Source organism: Culex quinquefasciatus, chromosome 1, assembly GCF_015732765.1.
Source record: "Culex quinquefasciatus strain JHB chromosome 1, VPISU_Cqui_1.0_pri_paternal, whole genome shotgun sequence".
NCBI lineage: Eukaryota > Metazoa > Arthropoda > Insecta > Diptera > Culicidae > Culex > Culex quinquefasciatus.
In genome coordinates this window covers 120,934,252-120,955,715 of record NC_051861.1, presented here as the reverse complement: position 1 = coordinate 120,955,715, position 21,464 = coordinate 120,934,252, and the positions used below count along the sequence as shown (strand labels likewise).

General features: G+C 30.4%; 1 protein-coding gene across 1 annotated transcript; it reads left to right on the top strand.

The window, feature by feature from the left end:
- The first annotated feature begins 11,238 nt into the window (after nucleotides 1–11,238).
- LOC6049759 lies at nucleotides 11,239–18,467 on the top strand. Its single transcript, XM_001866435.2, has 3 exons — nucleotides 11,239–11,529; nucleotides 17,803–17,926; nucleotides 18,005–18,467. Exons 1-3 carry the CDS (start codon nucleotides 11,308–11,310, stop codon nucleotides 18,223–18,225), a joined length of 567 nt encoding a protein of 188 aa, XP_001866470.2. The 5' UTR covers nucleotides 11,239–11,307; the 3' UTR covers nucleotides 18,226–18,467.
- Nucleotides 18,468–21,464: the final 2,997 nt, after the last annotated feature.

Sequence of the window (21,464 nt, the reverse complement as noted above, 5' to 3'; positions counted from 1 at the left end):
TCAAAGTCCCGTTCCACCGGAAGTCCTAAATGTCATCAATCCGCACCAAAAATCAATACCCGGAAAAGTATTGTAATTCCCCACGGTGGCCACGTGTCCCAGCTGTGTGTAACGAGCAAGAATCTTGAAACACGTGCAAAAAAAAAAACCTCCCAAACGAATTCTCGTTCAAAACCACACACACTGCAGTTACAACGCGAGGCGCTCACTCTCTCAATGAGTTCCACGAGCGATGAGTTCCCCCGCCCGGTCGACTTCGGCTGCACGTGACTTGGCCGCCCGAAAGTTGACAGACAGCACCTGCCTCAACAACAACGAAGCGCAATCGGCGGTGTGGAACTCACTGCCCGTTACGGTCGGGCACTCACGAGTGGCAACTGTCATGCGCCGTCCGAGCTTTCATTCATTGATTTGTTTTCGTTTCGGTGAGTGGCAAATGATGCGTTTTTCGCTCTCTCTCTTCAATGGGGATTGTTTTGGGGAGGTGAAAAGCCGTCATCGTCATCGTCATTGTCGATTGACAGAGAGTGCGTAGGATGCTGGGAAGAGAAGTGAGTTCCCATTGATGGATGTTGAACTCAAGTTTGAAATCAAAAAACTTTTGCTGAGTTGATTCAAACTTTGGCTCATTATAAGAACTTAAACTTAGTAGTAAGGTATTTTATCTTTAAATTGACAAAATTGACAAAATTGACAAAATTGACAAAATTGACAAAATTGACAAAATTGACAAAATTGACAAAATTGACAAAATTGACAAAATTGACAAAATTGACAAAATTGACAAAATTGACAAAATTGACAAAATTGACAAAATTGACAAAATTGACAAAATTGACAAAATTGACAAAATTGACAAAATTGACAAAATTGACAAAATTGACAAAATTGACAAAATTGACAAAATTGACAAAATTGACAAAATTGACAAAATTGACAAAATTGACAAAATTGACAAAATTGACAAAATTGACAAAATTGACAAAATTGACAAAATTGACAAAATTGACAAAATTGACAAAATTGACAAAATTGACAAAATTGACAAAATTGACAAAATTGACAAAATTGACAAAATTGACAAAATTGACAAAATTGACAAAATTGACAAAATTGACAAAATTGACAAAATTGACAAAATTGACAAAATTGACAAAATTGACAAAATTGACAAAATTGACAAAATTGACAAAATTGACAAAATTGACAAAATTGACAAAATTGACAAAATTGACAAAATTGACAAAATTGACAAAATTGACAAAATTGACAAAATTGACAAAATTGACAAAATTGACAAAATTGACAAAATTGACAAAATTGACAAAATTGACAAAATTGACAAAATTGACAAAATTGACAAAATTGACAAAATTGACAAAATTGACAAAATTGACAAAATTGACAAAATTGACAAAATTGACAAAATTGACAAAATTGACAAAATTGACAAAATTGACAAAATTGACAAAATTGACAAAATTGACAAAATTGACAAAATTGACAAAATTGACAAAATTGACAAAATTGACAAAATTGACAAAATTGACAAAATTGACAAAATTGACAAAATTGACAAAATTGACAAAATTGACAAAATTGACAAAATTGACAAAATTGACAAAATTGACAAAATTGACAAAATTGACAAAATTGACAAAATTGACAAAATTGACAAAATTGACAAAATTGACAAAATTGTCAAAATTGACAAAATTGACAAAATTGACAAAATTGACAAAATTGACAAAATTGACAAAATTGACAAAATTGACAAAATTGACAAAATTGACAAAATTGACAAAATTGACAAAATTGACAAAATTGACAAAATTGACAAAATTGACAAAATTGACAAAATTGACAAAATTGACAAAATTGACAAAATTGACAAAATTGACAAAATTGACAAAATTGACAAAATTGACAAAATTGACAAAATTGACAAAATTGCCAAAATTGTTAAATTGTTAAATTGTTAAATTGTTAAATTGTTAAATTGATAAATTGTTAAATTGTTAAATTGTTAAATTGTTAAATTGTTAAATTGTTAAATTGTTAAATTGTTAAATTGTTAAATTGTTAAATTGTTAAATTGTTAAACTGTTAAACTGTTAAACTGTTAAACTGTTAAACTGTTAAACTGTTAAACTGTTAAACTGTTAAACTGTTAAACTGTTAAACTGTTAAACTGTTAAACTGTTAAACTGTTAAACTGTTAAACTGTTAAACTGTTAAACTGTTAAACTGTTAAACTGTTAAACTGTTAAACTGTTAAACTGTTAAACTGTTAAACTGTTAAACTGTTAAACTGATAAACTGTTAAACTGTTAAACTGTTAAACTGTTAAACTGTTAAACTGTTAAACTGTTAAACTGTTAAACTGTTAAACTGTTAAACTGTTAAACTGTTAAACTGTTAAACTGTTAAACTGTTAAACTGTTAAACTGTTAAACTGTTAAACTGTTAAACTGTTAAACTGTTAAACTGTTAAACTGTTAAACTGTTAAACTGTTAAACTGTTAAACTGTTAAACTGTTAAACTGTTAAACTGTTAAACTGTTAAACTGTTAAACTGTTAAACTGTTAAACTGTTAAACTGTTAAACTGTTAAACTGTTAAACTGTTAAACTGTTAAACTGTTAAACTGTTAAACTGTTAAACTGTTAAACTGTTAAACTGTTAAACTGTTAAACTGTTAAATTGTTAAACTGTTAAACTGTTAAACTGTTAAACTGTTAAACTGTTAAACTGTTAAACTGTTAAACTGTTAAACTGTTAAACTGTTAAACTGTTAAACTGTTAAACTGTTAAACTGTTAAACTGTTAAATTGTTAAATTGTTAAATTGTTAAATTGTTAAATTGTTAAATTGTTAAATTGTTAAATTGTTAAATTGTTAAATTGTTAAATTGTTAAATTGTTAAATTGTTAAATTGTTAAATTGTTAAATTTGTTAAATTGTTAAATTGTTGGTTTCTTGTAGTTTTTTGTAGTTTCTTGTAGTTTCTTGTAGTTTATTGTAGTTTCTTGTAGTTTCTTGTAGTTTCTTGTAGTTTCTTGTAGTTTCTTGTAGTTTCTTGTAGTTTCTTGTAGTTTCTTGTAGTTTCTTGTAGTTTCTTGTAGTTTCTTATAGTTTCTTGTCGTTTCATGTAGTTTCTTGTTGTTTCTTGTTGTTTCTTGTTGTTTCTTGTAGTTTCTTGTAGTTTCTTGTAGTTTCTTGTAGTTTCTTGTAGTTTCTTGTAGTTTCTTGTAGTTTCTTGTAGTTTCTTGTTGTTTCTTGAAGTTTCATCTAGATGCTTCAGTTTCTTTAGTGTTGCTCTGCTGTTTACTGTTGTTTTTAAAATCGTGTTTTGTTTTGTTTACTTCTTTGACCTTCTCAACTGTCAAACAGTCATCAATTTAACATGTGTTCATTTATGATTCAATTTATCGCCTCTCGTCAAACCAGATCGATTTCCGAGCTCGCGACTGATACAACCATTTAACCCCCGGCCACAAATTGGCGCCATTTGTCACCGCGCGCGGCCCTAGACCAGAATCCAAATCCTGCGGTTTCAAACAATTTGTCCCCACCAACCACGCACAAAATCACGAAAACCAGAGCAACCTTTTCGACCCAAATTCGAAAGCCAACATCGGCGCGAAAACCAAAGCCCAAATTAACCCGGATAAATTTAAATTAACGATTTGCCGCATGTAAACTCACTGTCTGTTTTACTGAACCAACACGAAAAAAAAAAATCGTTAAAAAAATGTCTGCCGGAACAAAATTCAACTCGATTCGTTCGACTTCGACTGATGGAATTTGTGATGATGATGCCTGTCTGCCGATAAAGCTGGGACACAGGGCGCGTGAAAAACCAATAATTAATGACCACTAGTGTATCGGTGCCATATTTTGTGACAATTTACCATGAACCACCAGAACGACGCGACGCGGTTGACGCCTGCGAAAAGGACTTTTAAAAAACGTAACTTGATTGGAAATTGAACAAATGTTCATCAAATTGAACAAATGTTCATCAAAATGAACAACTGTTCATGAAATTGAACAAATGTGCATCAAAATGAACAACTGTTTTTGAAATTGAACAAATGTTCATTTAAATGAACAACTGTTTATCAAAATTAACAACTGTTTCTGAAATTGAACAAATGTTCATCAAATTGAACAAATGTTCATCAAATTGAACAAATGTTCATCAAATTGAACAAATTTTCATCAAATTGAACAAATGTTCATCAAATTGAACAAATGATCATAAAATTGATAAGTTGTTCACCAAATTGAATAATTGTTCATCAAATTGAACAAATGTTCATCAAACTGAACAAATGTTCATCAAACTGAACAAATATTCATCAATTGAACAAATGTTCATCAAATTGAACAAATGTTCATCAAATTGAACAAATGTTCATTAAAATGAACAACTGTTCATCAAAATGAACAACTGTATTTGAAATTGAACAAATGTTCATCAAATTGAACAAATGTTCATCAAACTGAACAAATGTTCATCAAACTGAACAAATATTCATCAATTGAACAAATGTTCATCAAAATGAACAAGTGTTCATCAAAATGGACAACTGTTTTTGAAATTGAACAAATGTTCATCAAATTGAATAAATGTTCATCAAATTGAACAAATGTTCATCAAACTGAACAAATATTCATCAATTGAACAAATGTTCATCAAAATGAACAAGTGTTCATCAAAATGAACAACTGTTTTTGAAATTGAACAAATGTTCATCAAATTGAACAAATGTTCATCAAATTGAACAAATGTTCATCAAATTGAACAAATGATCATCAAATTGATAAGTTGTTCACCAAATTGAATAATTGTGCATCAAATTGAACAAATGTTCATCAAACTGAACAAATGTTCATCAAACTGAACAAATATTCATCAATTGAACAAATGTTCATCAAATTGAACAAATGTTCATCAAATTGAACAAATGTTCATTAAAATGAACAACTGTTCATCAAAATGAACAACTGTATTTGAAATTGAACAAATGTTCATCAAATTGAACAAATGTTCATCAAACTGAACAAATGTTCATCAAACTGAACAAATATTCATCAATTGAACAAATGTTCATCAAAATGAACAAGTGTTCATCAAAATGGACAACTGTTTTTGAAATTGAACAAATGTTCATCAAATTGAATAAATGTTCATCAAATTGAACAAATGTTCATCAAACTGAACAAATATTCATCAATTGAACAAATGTTCATCAAAATGAACAAGTGTTCATCAAAATGAACAACTGTTTTTGAAATTGAACAAATGTTCATCAAATTGAACAAATGTTCATCAAATTGAACAAATGTTCATCAAATTGAACAAATGATCATCAAATTGATAAGTTGTTCACCAAATTGAATAATTGTGCATCAAATTGAACAAATGTTCATCAAACTGAACAAATATTCATCAATTGAACAAATGTTCATCAAAATGAACAAGTGTTCATCAAAATGAACAACTGTTTTTGAAATTTAACAAATGTTCATCAAATTGAACAAATGTTCATCAAATTGAACAAATGTTCATCAAATTGAACAAATGTTCATCAAATTGAACAAATGTTCATCAAATTGAACAAATGTTCATCAAATTGAACAAATGTTCATCAAATTGAACAAATGTTCATCAAATTGAACAAATGTTCAACAAATTAAACAAATTAAAGTAAAAAAAAAAAAAAAAAACTCAAACCGTAAAAACACAAAACGTTCAATTACCGAAAAAATCGCACCACTTTCAGCCCCATCTCAAAGGGTTCACCGGAACTCATTATTTCAGGGAAAGAGGGGAGGGGGTCACGTGACCCCCGTGCCAAATGAGGGTCACCCAACGGGCTGCTACCGGTATTGAATTAAACATTGCTTAATTAATCGGAAACGATTGGCAGACGCGCGAGGGACCTTCGAGGTCGAGCCAAGCCTCTGCCAAAAAAGTTTGAATTCAATCGAGTTCTGGGGACGTGGGAAAAAATTATTAAAAATAAACAGGATTTTTTTCGTCGGTTTGCGGAGGGAAATGTGTTGGCAAAGGATAATTATTTTTTTGCGGGCTGACGTGGCTTCATTTCTCTCAAACGATGTTTTTTTTGCAATTGGTGAAATCCGGTTGAAAAATTGCCCAGATATGTGCATAATTTATTTCCGGTGGTCTGCGGAGAAAAGTGAGTGACAATTACACAAGCTCTCAAATTGTGTTTTTTTTAGAAAATAAATCTATAATCCTTAAATAAAAGAAGTGAAGAAGTGAAGAAGTGAAGAAGTGAAGAAGTGAAGAAGTGAAGAAGTGAAGAAGTGAAGAAGTGAAGAAGTGAAGAAGTGAAGAAGTGAAGAAGTGAAGAAGTGAAGAAGTAAAGAAGTGAAGAAGTGAAGAAGTGAAGAAGTAAAGAAGTGAAGAAGTGAAGAAGTGAAGAAGTGAAGAAGTGAAGAAGTGAAGAAGTGAAGAAGTTTATTTATTTATTCACCAAAAATAAAAAGAAACTTAAAAATGACAGAAACAAATGGTAATTTTGTACTTTCCAGGGTAATATTTTTGATCTTTTTTTGCAACATCAAAAATATCAAAATAATTTCCCGTGCATAACCACCGGATTCGACGGTGGTTTACGATGCCAGCTCATTTCCCCACCGATGATGACGACTGAGGGCCAGATTTTAATTACATAACGCAGCCTTCTGGAAGGATAAAAGAAATGCAATTGTTTTTTTTTATTTTTTGAATCAAACAAAAATTTTCCTTCTGGAATTTCTAAATTAAAATCATTAATTTTTATAACTTTTTCCGAACCAAAAATTTCAATATCACAGCTTATTGGTGTTTATTACCTCACATTCTAATTATAAAAATAGAACCCCCACTTGAAAGTCAAACAGCAGACAAAAAAATAATCCCCCTCCCAAAAATGTTGTAATAGTTGCGCCTTCCTCGGCAAGGCCAAACGTAGCGAGATAACGCATCAAAATAACTTTAAAAAAAGCAGCGAAATGAAAGAGTTGGGCAATTCATCTCGATTCGTACTGTGGCAGAGTCAAGAGCATCCAGCAGCAACCTTCTGGATTGACTTGAGCTGTCGAAATCGTTTCTGGATGGAAGTTGGATGGACTGTAGTAGAGAGGCAACAGAAAAAAAATGTCTGGAAAGTTTGTTGTGCGCATAATAATTTGCGATTAGTGGACGTGGAAGAGAAGGCACGGAAAAATTACAACTTTTTTCTTGTTTAAAATAAATTACAATTATTTTTTTCTGAACAACACTCTTTTGAGCAATTCTCAATGAAACCCTGGGATGGATTTAACTTGTATTTTTTGAATTAGCTGAAACTTTTGCGGGAGGCTTTCCTATGGCCAAATAGAGGATAGCTTTGGAGATTTCTTTTTTTTTAAATGGTTCACTAAACCATTATTTTTTTTGTTTTTTTTTTTGTGTGAAGTCAAAAACTATGTTTATTATGCCAACATTGTATTCATACAAGTATTCATACAATGTTGGCAGTTTTCCATTGTCAGTACGAAAATGGTTTGAAAAAAAAATCAAAAATGTGAACCTCGGGAAGGAGTTTTGTAATCAATTTGGTTGATATCTTCAACAAAGTTTTACGTTATGAGGACAACTAAAAAAAAAAATTAGTCTTAAAAATGTTTCCCAATTTATTTATTTTTTATTTATTCAATTAAAAGCTAAAATTCGCCAAACAGCATTATTTAACTTTTGATTTGTTTAAGTGAACAAAGAAGTAAAAGCCATACTTCCCATATTCGCATAAATGTCCCATATGCAAAAACAGCAAGCATAAGGCTACGAGTTAAATTTTCGCGAAAAAAAAAATATTCAAATTCAATTCAAACACAGTACTTAATATTTTTGATTTCTGTAAAAAAATACACGATTTTATACCAAACTACATTAACAACTTAAAAGTGATGAAAATGCAAAAAAAAACATGTTTTTTTGTAAATATTTGAAATACATCCATTTTTTCACCAAACATCATTTTTCAAAGCAAAATCAAAATTGCAATCGAAATGTATATTTCATTGTTTTAGAGAAAACGTACGGTTTCAAGTTATAGCCAGAAAAAAGGATTATATTTAATTGGTTCGATTTTCGTTGCCAAAGAAGTGATTTTTTTTAATTATTTGAATAACAATATTTTTAATCGCTTGTTTTTTTGTTTAACATTATTGTGCTTGGTTCGAGTTTAATTTGAAGGATTGATTTTTTCAGATTTTTTTTTTAATATTGTGACTCTAATCTAATCTAATCTAATCTAATCTAATCTAACCCTAGCGCAGCCAGTCTTTCGAGGGCATCCTGGAAAATGCCTTAGGTTGATTAACGCCTAGCATCCTCTTGTCATTATTAACAATTGCAGTGCCCAAAGCAATAAATTGCTATGAAACATCACAAACGTTAAAGCGGCCAGGCCAACTGCGTAAAGTTTACCGCAAAGATGATTCTTTGAATTGGATTGAGTTTGAACACGAATGTTCAAACAACAACACATTTCTGAATCAACAGGGGAGGAAGAAACGTGGGGATCCCCCGCTCACGTTCCTGTTTGTAGGAGCAATAAATCGTTGGGAGCCACCAGCTAAGAAGTTTTGGTGCTCCGGGACCCTCGAGGATGGGACACTGTATTTCCACAAATGCCCTGGACACTATTTGCCGTGGTTATAGCGCCACAACTCGCTCACTGTTGGTGACAGAAAGAACATTAATAAAACTCTTATAAACACAACATTTCAATTGATGGGATGACAAGATCATCTCACAAAGACCCAGTGCATATTAAATATGAAATGGTTTATTTTGATTAGGATACATTATCGGATTGATCTCACCAAATTAAACCAGCCCTCTGAGAAATGTAACGCCTCGATCAGTCTGATGGCTGATTAAAAAAAGGCTGATGTAATGTCGATCAGGGCGTTAAATTTCTCAGTGGAAGCTGCCGCATCTCAAAAAATTAATCACGAAAAAACAGGACTGCGCGTCCCAAGAAGCACTGCACTTTTCATTTTTTTTTATTATTGTGACTCGGACCAAAAGTGGTCGAGATATCATCAGATAAAAAAATACTGCTTTTTGGAAGACACTTAAATTTTTTTACATTTCTCGATTACAATTCCTTGCCATGCTCAATCTGGACAACAATTTATTCTGATTTTCAAAGTCATAAAAGTAACAGAAATACAGTCCAGTTATAATCACATGAAAATTTTCACAAAATACGTATTTTTCCAGTATTTTGAAAATGCAATGTTTCTCAAAAAAAAATACTCAAAATTATTGTTATTGCAATATGGGTAACAATTGATCGGGATTTCGTCATACATTTTGAAAGCAATAATTTTTTTTTTTGAAAATACTAAATTTTTTCACAAAACTACGTATTTTTGAAAAAATACTCAAAATTTCAATTTTTACAATATGGCTAACAAATGATAGGGATTTTTCATACATTTCGAAAATTTTAAAACATTTTTTTGGAAATTATTGAAAAAAATTATAAAACTTAGTATTTTCGAAAAAATACTCTAAATTTCAGTTTGTACAATATGGGTATCAAATGATCGGGATTTTTCATACATTTCGAAAGTTCTAACATTTTTTTTGAAAATACTCAAACTTTTCACAAAACTACGTATTTTTGAAAAAAAAACTCAAAATTTTAATTTTTACAGCATGGGTAACAAATGATCGGGATTTTTCATACATTTCAAAAATTTCAAAACAAATTTTCATAAAACTACTTATTTTCGAAAAAAAGATAAAATTTCACTGTTTTACAATATGGCTGTAAAATGATCGGGATTTTTTCGCTTATTTCAAAAGTGGTAAAATAAATTTATGGAAATTTCAGTTTTGAACTGAACTGACTGAAATTTGGAGTATTTTTTCGAAAATACGTAGTTTTGTGAAATTTTTTAGTATTTTCACAAGTTGTGCTTTTCTTCTCAAAGTTTATGAAAAATCCCGATCATTTGATACCCATATTGCAAAAACAATGATCTTGAGAATTTTTTTCCAGAAAAAATGCATTTTAAAAATACAGGAAATAATACGTATTTTTGTGAATTTTTTTCATGTAATTATAGTTGCAATTGACAGCTGACATCATCCCGATTTTAAAACACTAAATTTTTTTTAAGTTTTGATGATTTTTCATAGGATTATAGCCAATGTCGCCCATATAGTCAAAATCCCATAAGATCTGTGCTTCAGTTATGCACGCCTCGGTTTTGCATCCCCCATATGCGGTGCTAAACCAAGGCATGACTGTATTCCTAAGATATTTCTAAAAAATCACCTATCAGAATTCAACAATTTAGATTCTTATATCAATTGTTAAGGCCAATGCAAATATTTGATAAAAGTTTATGTCCTTTGACTCTGGCCAAAATCCAGGGAGAGGGGCAAACAAATAAAAGTAAAAAGAAAGAATTGAATTACAATTCAATGAAAAAAAGCTGTAAATTAATATTAATAATTCAAAAAAAATTTAAAATATTTTATAGAGGCACATGATCAATCAAAAATCCCTAGGTAAATTATTTTCTAGGTCACGAATATTTGAGAATTACTCCCTAAGCGTCCTGTCACGAAGAAAAAATTGGGATACTTCGATAAATCTAATTAAACAGTGATAATTCAGTTGCATGAAAAACACCAAACATGTTTATTTTGCATTACTTCAACGAAACTTCATCAACAAAATTTAATTGCGAACTTAATTATGATGAGATTATTAGTGTTGTTGTCCCACATCGATTTTTTTTTTTTTAATCTTAACGTATTGTTGAAATCTGAACAATCTCTCATAATAAAAATTTCAAAAAAAAATAAAAAAAAATATAATAATATAATTTAATATCACCCCCAGTCAATAAAAAGTCAATATTCTGGTTCGCTCGGTAGCTTTTCATTCTAAATGGGACAAACATGATTTTTTTCAAATGTATGATTTGGTTATAAAAATCCGGGAAAGAACTTTTCCGTGTTCACAATCCCACCCAAAAATTACCTATCACAGCACGACTTTTCCTTCCCATCCGTCTGAAGACCTACCCAAAACCGCTCATTGACTCTCGCTGTCCAGTCGCGGGAAGATTTTCACTCCCTGATCAGTTGAAGTCCACCAAATCGCTCGCGTTCACCACCCACACCCACAGTCAGTCTCCGCGCAAAGTCCCATTAATTAAGACGCACAGCACCCGCACGCCATTCCGCGCTTAAGTTTCACGTTGTTCCTCCGGAGGATGCCCTCATCGGTGGAAAGTCCTAGGGTGGTCCCACCACCCCGGCAGCACCACCATCCTGCACCTCCTCTGGCCCAGGTGGAGGAATGTCCTCAAAATAACCAAAACGGCACTTCGACGGCCACCATTTGCAGCTTCCACTCGGCGCTGAACGGACGACACGTGGCCACCAACGGAACTGGGTCCAAACCGCCGATGTCGATAATCAAATTCTTGGAACTGGTACGCGCGATCAGATTAATTGATTTAAATAAGTGAGAACGGGAAAAAGGCGAAGAAGAAAGAGATAAAAACCTAAAGGACAGAACGTAATTGGATTAAATTCTTGTGCGATTGTGGCTTGTGGATAAAAACGTTTTTCCGTACTCTTTTTTTTTCGTGCTGATTTTAATTTTTAATTAAACCATTCCGCAGACCGCGGAAAAGAACCATCATGGCCGATGGTCATTGCGTCGATTGTGGTTGTGTTTTATGGGTTCCGATGGTGGGAGGTGAGGAGTGAAATGCAGAAGATGAAAATGATGGGGGAAAAAAACCCGCCCGGAGATTGAATCGGAACGGACCATTTACCTGGAATGGACCTGGCAAATGGGCGGAAAAACTGCAAATTGTGAAGAAAAAAAAAGAAGAAAACGAGAACAATGTGTGAATGAGGTGAAACTTGAGCGATTAAATCTTGATGTTTGCGTCGGTAATCGTGGAATATTGAAAACAACACAGCGGAAGGGAATAAAGTGTGAAAATCTGAACTAAAAGACAAAATGACAGCTGTTTTATCTCACTCAAAATTAAACAGAACAGAATTGAACAAATCAAGTTTTAGTTGGAAACTTTACTCTAATATTTTTTATGATGGTTTATAAAAGACAAAAAATGTAGTTTTTCGTCATGGAAGCAAATCTATAAACAAAGTAAAGTTGTTTCCGCAGTAGACAAAAACCATTGGAACCATGAAAATCTACATCAACTGCAATTTTTTTTACTATTTTCACGTGTGAATTCATCTGATCGGTCTGATGGCCGAGCTGGCTAAGGCGCCAGTCCTTACTATTGGTGCTGGGTTTGAATCCCGTCCATTTCCATTTTTTTTAGTTTTAAAAAGTTGTACATGCAGTGTGTAAAATTAAGTGTCTTTTTTGACGAAGATGATGTGCATGCTTTTGCATGCGATTTAACCATCGTATTTTTGCTGTGTACATACTCCATTTACTCCACGGGGATGCTTCGGCTGTCATCTGCATACAATGTCACTGAAGCCTAAAAAGTACCAAAGTTTTGGTGTCTAGTGTCAAAATTATGGGGAGTAACATGACGAAAAGGGCGCAAAATCGAAAAGACCAAAATATGTTTTTTCTTTATTTTTGTTTCGTTAGTTAAAATGAAATTAAATGTGTACCATTATCCGGGGCAAATCGAGACACATGGGGTGAATTGAGAAGTGATTTTAGCAATGTTTTTGCACAATATTTGAATATTTTGTATTGGTTTCAGTTAGAATAGACACAAAACAACAAAATTAGTTTCTAAATTTGAACTTTTATGTCTAAAAACAGCTGTTCATAGAAGGCTTTCTTGTCGAAAATTTACCAACACATTCAAACCACGGGGTACCATAGAAGTTGGTTTATTTGACTCAAAAACATGATTTCTTGTAAACGCAAATGTGGTAAAATGTACCATGCTTCCTCGAAACTAGAAACTAAATCTTGTTCACCTTTTCTTTATTGGAGGGTTAAAATTACTATGCACTACTGCACATCGTAAAATTGACAACGTAATTTATTCAAATCAAGTTTGTACGGTTTGTTTTTAGCAAAATACATCGGTGTGTGCCTCAATTCAACTCCACAATATGGTAGCAAAAACCATGATTGGGCTTTCAGTGCATGATGATTTGAGTATTATCTAGCTTTAAACTTAATGTTACGATGAATTGTTTCAGGTGGAAACTTTTGCTCGGATATCCCATTTATTGGAGATGGATTTATCAAATTCGAGTTCCTGAGCCAATTTCTGAATAACATGTATTAAAATGTTTATATTTATCCATTCATACTCTTTATAAAAATAAAATTTAAAGAAATCACCGATTCACATTTATTGGAAACTAGGTTCATATCAATCAATACGAAATGTCAACCGACAAAAGCAGATTCTTATTTTTTTACTTTAATTTTTAAAGAGTAGGCATAAATGGATGAAAATCAACTTTTTAGTTCTTACAATGAGCTCCAGGTCGAAATGTCGAAAATAGCAATTTTTTTAACTGAAATGCTTATAACTTCCGTTAGATTTGAACAATTGGGATGCTTCATAGTGCTCATATTTAGCCCAGATGTTAGTTATATAAGTTCAAACAACCCCTGAATTTCAGGTTCCTCCACAACGTCCCTAACAATGGGCTTTGCCCTGTTCGTGGACTCGCTCTTAAGGTTTCTCAACAACATGGTTGAGCTCACATAATGGTTTAACCGCCTCAAATTGTAGATTTAAATTAACATTATGATGATCTGTAAGTTCATTGGCCAAATAAGAATTTGCAAAAGACATTTCAGAGGATTTAAAAAAGACACCTGCTGGGAAGCTTTGCCTGAGACCTGATGCTAAACATATATTGTTGTTGGCGGCATTTTTTGTTTATTTTAATGAAAAGAATCATTCTGAGCAGCTACAGGATTATTTTCCAAAAAAATTAAATAAGACTTATTATATTTTGATTTGTGACCCTCTGAAATGTTATTCCCGAAACAGCGCCACCAAACATTTGGTGGCGGCTTCAGCAAGCTACGTCAGTATCACGGGCCTGATTTACTCCAATAATCACTTTTTTGTAATAGCTTTTAAGTCGCAACACAGCATGTCAGAATAATCTGTGATGTGACAAAAATTACTGTATTCTAATTTTGACATTTTTTCAAAAAAAAAATTGTAAGATCAATTTATAAAACATTTATAAAGTCACATGAAATAAGTAGTTTCAACAAATCTATAATTTTGAAAAAAAAAGTTCTTCTTTCCAATGTTTTTGAATTTTCAAAGTTTTCAACGAATTTTTATTTCAAAGTCCATCTAGAGGTGGAGTTGGATCTTAGAGGATTAAAAATCAAGTACACAGTAAACAAATCATGGTAATATTACATCGAGGAATGTAGACAGATGCGTCAGAAAAAATGTGTAATAATACCTCTTAAAATGTGAAAATTAACATTAGGTTTAATTTCATTTATTCCTCATATATTGAGATGATCTTTTTAAATTTTTTAGAGGTCAAATGCCAAAATCTGGCAAAATTTTAGCCAACCGGTTTGAATTATCGTGGCACTCATTAATGAACTACGTTTTTCCAGAAAACATGTATTGCAAATGTGAAAGTTGAGCAATTCTTCCAAGAATGAACATTTTTTATTTATGAAACATAATTTTTTATTTGTTTTTTATTTAGATAAAAATTTGTAAATAGAAAATTTAAAAAAATTAAAATAAAAATGTAAGGCTTATGCAAATATTTTTCAAAGTTTTTGTACCTCGGCTCTGGCTGGTAGTGGCAAAAAAAAGAAAATTTAAACAACAAGCCATAGTCTAAAAATTAATATAAAAAAGTGTTTTAAAATGCATTTTACACTAGTTCAGGAAAAAAAAGAAAATAAAAAAATAGCAAAAAAACTTTTTGCGGAACTGTACATCGAAAGTTTTCAAAAATTATAATGATTTTTAAATAAACCCAACATGCTCAAAATAATTCTAAACGCAAGAGAATGCACTTTCAATTGATTTCAGCTATTTGCACTTAAAAATGTAACATTTCAATGAAAAAAGTATTTTAAAATGCATTTTACACCAGCCCATTTGTTTTGCAATCATTAGTTTTCATTGAAAAAAAATTTTTCGCCGAAATGAAAACTTTGTGCAGTATTGAAACATTGGAATTTTTAACGCAAGAAAATGCATTTTAAATTATTTTGAGCTGGTTAGACTCCTATTTCCATTAAAATTTTGAAGTTTTTTAAATAAAAATTGTTTAAATAAAATAATTAATTTAGTTACACTTTTTACACAAACAAAAAATGTTACGCAAAAAACAATGTTAAGGGCGTCGCAAATATTTTTCAAAGTTTATGTCGAATCTAAAAAAATTTAAAAAAAACTTTCTTTCAAAAACTAAAATTGTAATATACACTTAGGGACCATCCATAAACCACGTGGAAACTTTAGGGGGGGGGGGTATGGTGATTCTTTTTTTTGTATGGACAATTGTCCACGAAGGGGGGGGGGTAAGAATTTTACAAAAAGGTGTCCACGTGGTTTATGGATGGTCCCTTATCAGCTTAAGTTTTTTTTTAATTGTAGGTTTTTTTTACATTTCCATCATTTAAATATTTGAAAACAAAACAAAAAAATATGTTTAACAGTTTTATTCAATTGGTTGATTTTTTTTATAAATAAAAAGAAAACAAAAACTGCATACATATTGCAACTTGATGCCTCACCCAAAAGATCAGGTTATACAATAACTTTGTAAAAAATATATTCCACAGTCTGGTTTAGGTTGATGGATGGTTGATACTTTTGTGACTGAATTTTTTTTTTTTTTTTGAATTAAATATACTTTATTGAATCTTTCTTATAATAATTACATTTGGTTTACATAATAAGTGGTCAGCTGTGGCTCTTCAGCTTTAGTTTGCTTTTCGTGATTTAAACACTGTTCATTTTCTTAACTTTAAAAGTATATGATTTATCATTTTTGTAACACTAGGTACAATGAGAAAAAAAAAATTAAGAAAACATAACCTAACCTGACCTGAAACTAACTTAATCTTACCATAAACTAAACCAATCCTTGAATCAAGGGGTATTCAGATATAGCACATTTTTCCCTGAATTTCAAACATTTTTCCTGAATCTTCTGATCCAACATTTTTACTTCTGCTAATTCATGAACCTCACTTGATCTTGTCCAGCCAGGAACATTCAAAACCATTTTGAGTACCTTGTTTTGGACACGCTGGAGCTTCAATTTATGAGTTCTAGCGCAACACTCCCAAACAGGTACTGCATACTCAATAACGGGGTAAATTATTTGTTTGCTTTTGTGACTGAAAACATCCCTTGTTGAACAAATTAAATGAAAATCAAAAATGGGTTTAAACTTGTAAATATATTCACATAGTTTTTTTCTGTAAAAGTATTTTCAAAGAAGTGATTTGTACTTGGAAAAATGGATTAACTTTATTTTTGAATAAATTGCTACTAAAACTATAAATCGTTGCAAAGAGATTTTTGTACAATTATTCCTAAAATTTCAAAAATATTTCCATAAATTTTGGTCATCATATTACGTACTTAATTGAAAACCCAAATGTCATGAGTACAAATCCCGAAATTTGAACGTTCCATAACTGATTTAAAAAAAATTAAGGCCGCTGCAAATATTTTTCAAAGTTTATGTCGGGCCATACTTTGGACACCTCTGTTGTAGGTGAGACAATTGAGGGAAAATGAATACTTCTAAAAAAAAAATATAAATTTATTTAAAGAAATCTCTGTTTAACTTACTATTTGAAAAATAAAATTAATCACTAACAGAATTTTTAGAAAGCATTTAAAAGACGGTCAAATCAAAATGTTTACTTGATTTAAAAATATAAATTCTGATTTGGAATAAAAAAAAACTTTTCGCAACAAGTCCAACAAAAGATTGACTTTCGTGAAAATTTTGCAATTTTTCAGCAGTTGCACAAATCTGAAAAAATCAAATTCGAAGAGTTCGAAAAATGTATTATTAATTTGTCTAAGAAACTTTGAAGAGTGGACCTACTATTGCTACTATCAAAACATGCAAGATTTTTCCCAATTTGCTTTTTTAAAAAAATATGGTTAAGCAATAAAAATATTATGAGAAATTTTCGCCATGTTAAGCAACCCAAGAATGATAAGTTAATAAACCATGAAAAACAATAATTTTTTTTTTCAAAAGCTTACATAATTTTATCCAAAAGTGTGTAAATTGCTTCACTTATTAATAGTTCAGACAAAATTCACGCAACACATTATTTGACCAAGAACTTTGTCATAAGGGCCTTATCTGCGCGATCAATTATTATTTTCTCTTTCGCCTAGTCTTACATTTAAAAAGGGCTAAAATATAAAGTTTTGCCATTTTAAAATGTTAGGCGTGATTATGAAATATTATTCTTTTTTATTAACTTTAATTTTATTTTAGCCATGTTCTTTGTCAGATTGGTCATGCGTAACATAACCACCTGCACCTTTATAAATTCATTTGAACTTTGTTTTAATGAAAATATCGCTTTGACTGCTGAAAAATCAGCTCTTGATGAAAATTGACCGCAGAAAAGTCTAGTTTTTCAAGAGATTTTATTAAAAATCGAAAAAAATGGACTGTAAAATTGCATTTAAATTTTAATTATCAACAATAAATAAAATGTACAATATTACATTAATCCTAACCTAACCAAACTCTCTTCCCAACAGTGCCTTACCATCGCCTGCACCGTCCTGCACTACTACAGCTTCGACGATGGTGACCTAGTGACCGGTTTCCTGTCCACCGGAACGTTCTGCGGGTACATCGTTATCCTGACCACGGTCATGGTGGGTGAGTTTCCTACAATTTGTGTGTTCTAGCTAACAAAAAAAAAAGTGCAACAATAAAACTTTTATTTTTCCCCTCCAGGCTACCTCATGAAGGCCCACGTCCACCGGCGGTTGAACCTGTTCTACAGTCTGCTCGGCTGCGCCCTCTTTCTAACCTCGGGCGTGTTCATCATCGAAGCCTGGGAGCACGCGTTTCGGACGCGCACGCGGGACCTGGCCATCACCAAGGGCTCGATTGCCATCATCAACGGGGTTATATTTCTGATGGACACCATTTTTACTTTTCGCGAGAGGAAGTAGGGTGTGGGGTGTGGCGCTAGTGACCGCTAGGTGGCAGTGTTTTTTGAAGATTTATTTTACTTTTTTTCGCTAAATTTTTAAGATACATAATGTCTTTCTTGGTAGACTAAACAAATGATGATTAAATGTACAAATAAATGTTTAAAACCCCAAACTATTTCTTGATTTAAAGTTACAAGCTAGTAAACAATAGATGGCACCACTCTAACGAAAAAAAGCAATATCAACTAGATATTCACAGATGGCAGCACAAAATGACAAAACCAATTGTTTATTTTTATATGTTTGTTTTTCTCCAATCAACTGTCTCATTTTTATTTCAAGCAAAAAAAACAAAAAAAAGCACTTCCCCAATTGACCCACAATAAAACAGTTCATTGACCAGTTTCGGAATCAAGCTCCAATTCATCGGAAAAGCGCGTTTAAATTTTCCAACTTCAATCACTTTCCCCGCAACCCCTTGGATCTGCCTCACCCACGCAAATGACTCGTTTTCTCCCAATGAATTGGTGGTGATCAGGCAAATTGCGTTCAGCAGTTGATTTTATTACTCACATCTCCCCGTGCCAGGCAGACAAATCATAGAACATGTTCGGAAATTGTTGGTTTGGGTACTGTGGAAGGGTTGGCGCTGTCAGTTCTCGTTTCGAATAAATTCGATTTAACACGAACTATTTATTCCACTTATTGTTAGTAGTGTGTGGGAGCAGGTTGGCTGGCTGCCGGAAGTTGATCAACGGATTTATCGGTCGTTGAAAATGCACTTTAATGAAGTTGAAATGTGGGATTGATTCAATTTAGGTGAAATATTTTGTCTACAAATTAAAACGACCACAAATGCAAAATTACCAACTAAAAACTAAAAACTGAAAACTAAAAACTAAAAACTAAAAACTAAAAACTAAAAACTAAAAACTAAAAACTAAAAACTAAAAACTAAAAACTAAAAACTAAAAACTAAAAACTAAAAACTAAAAACTAAAAACTAAAAACTAAAAACTAAAAACTAAAAACTAAAAACTAAAAACTAAAAACTAAAAACTAAAAACTAAAAACTAAAAACTAAAAACTAAAAACTAAAAACTAAAAACTAAAACTAAAAACTAAAAACTAAAAACTAAAAACTAAAAACTAAAAACTAAAAACTAAAAACTAAAAACTAAAAACTAAAAACTAAAAACTAAAAACTAAAAACTAAAAACTAAAAACTAAAAACTAAAAACTAAAAACTAAAAACTAAAAACTAAAAACTAAAAACTAAAAACTAAAAACTAAAAACTAAAAACTAAAAACTAAAAACTAAAAACTAAAAACTAAAAACTAAAAACTAAAAACTAAAAACTAAAAACTAAAAACTAAAAACTAAAAACTAAAAACTAAAAACTAAAAACTAAAAACTAAAAACTAAAAACTAAAAACTAAAAACTAAAAACTAAAAACTAAAAACTAAAAACTAAAAACTAAAAACTAAAAACTAAAAACTAAAAACTAAAAACTAAAAACTAAAAACTAAAAACTAAAAACTAAAAACTAAAAACTAAAAACTAAAAACTAAAAACTAAAAACTAAAAACTAAAAACTAAAAACTAAAAACTAAAAACTAAAAACTAAAAACTAAAAACTAAAAACTAAAAACTAAAAACTAAAAACTAAAAACTAAAAACTAAAAACTAAAAACTAAAAACTAAAAACTAAAAACTAAAAACTAAAAACTAAAAACTAAAAACTAAAAACTAAAAACTAAAAACTAAAAACTAAAAACTAAAAACTAAAAACTAAAAACTAAAAACTAAAAACTAAAAACTAAAAACTAAAAACTAAAAACTAAAAACTAAAAACTAAAAACTAAAAACTAAAAACTAAAAACTAAAAACTAAAAACTAAAAACTAAAAACTAAAAACTAAAAACTAAAAACTAAAAACTAAAAACTAAAAACTAAAAACTAAAAACTAAAAACTAAAAACTAAAACTAAAAACTAAAAACTAAAAACTAAAAACTAAAAACTAAAAACTAAAAACTAAAAACTAAAAACTAAAAACTAAAAACTAAAAACTAAAAACTAAAAACTAAAAACTAAAAACTAAAAACTAAAAACTAAAAACTAAAAACTAAAACTAAAACTAAAAACTAAAACTAAAAACTAAAAACTAAAAACTAAAAACTAAAAACTAAAAACTAAAAACTAAAAACTAAAAACTAAAAACTAAAAACTAAAAACTAAAAACTAAAAACTAAAAACTAAAAACTAAAAACTAAAAACTAAAAACTAAAAACTAAAAACTAAAAACTAAAAACTAAAACTAAAAACTAAAAACTAAAAACTAAAAACTAAAAACTAAAAACTAAAAACTAAAAACTAAAAACTAAAAACTAAAAACTAAAAACTTAAAACTTAAAACTAAAAACTAAAAACTAAAAACTAAAAACTAAAAACTAAAAACTAAAAACTAAAAACTAAATTGAGAATTGAGAATTGAGAATTGAGAATTGAGAATTGAGAATTGAGAATTGAGAATTGAGAATTGAGAATTGAGAATTGAGAATTGAGAATTGAGAATTGAGAATTGAGAATTGAGAATTGAGAATTAAGCATTGAGAATTGAGAATAGAAAATTGAGAATTGAGAATTGAAAATTGAAAATTGAAAATTGAGAATTGAGAATTGGGAATTGAGAATTGAGAATTGAGAATTGAGAATTGAGAGTTGACGATTGAGAATTGAGAATTGAAAATTGAGAATTGAGAATTGAGAATTGAGAATTGAGAATTGAGAATTGAGAATTGAGAATTGAGAATTGAGAATTGAGAATTGAGAATTGAGAATTGAGAATTGAGAATTGAGAATTGAGAATTGAGAATTGACAATTGACAATTGACAATTGAGAATTGAGAATAGAGAATTGAGAATTGAGAATTGAGAATTGAGAATTGACAATTGACAATTGACAATTGACAATTGAGAATTGAGAATTGAGAATTGAGAATTAAGAATTGAGAATTGAGAATTGAGAATTGAGAATTGAGAATTGAGAATTGAGAATTAAGAATTGAGAATTGAGCATTGAGAATTGAGAATTGAGAATTGAGTATTGAGAATTGAGAATTGAGAATTGAGAATTGAGCATATAGAATTGAGAATTGAGAATTGAGCATATAGAATATAGAATTGAGGATTTCGAGCTATTGTGAGCAACGGTTCTTTGTTTTATTGCAATTTGTTAATTTAAGTTCTAAATT

Coding starts and splice junctions, on each gene's coding strand:
- LOC6049759 (XM_001866435.2), top strand. CDS start 11,308: ATGCCCTCATCGGTGGAAAGTCCTAGGGTGGTCCCACCACCCCGGCAG. Junction 11,530..17,802: donor TAATCAAATTCTTGGAACTG/GTACGCGCGATC, acceptor TCTTCCCAACAG/TGCCTTACCATCGCCTGCAC. Junction 17,927..18,004: donor CCTGACCACGGTCATGGTGG/GTGAGTTTCCTA, acceptor TTTCCCCTCCAG/GCTACCTCATGAAGGCCCAC.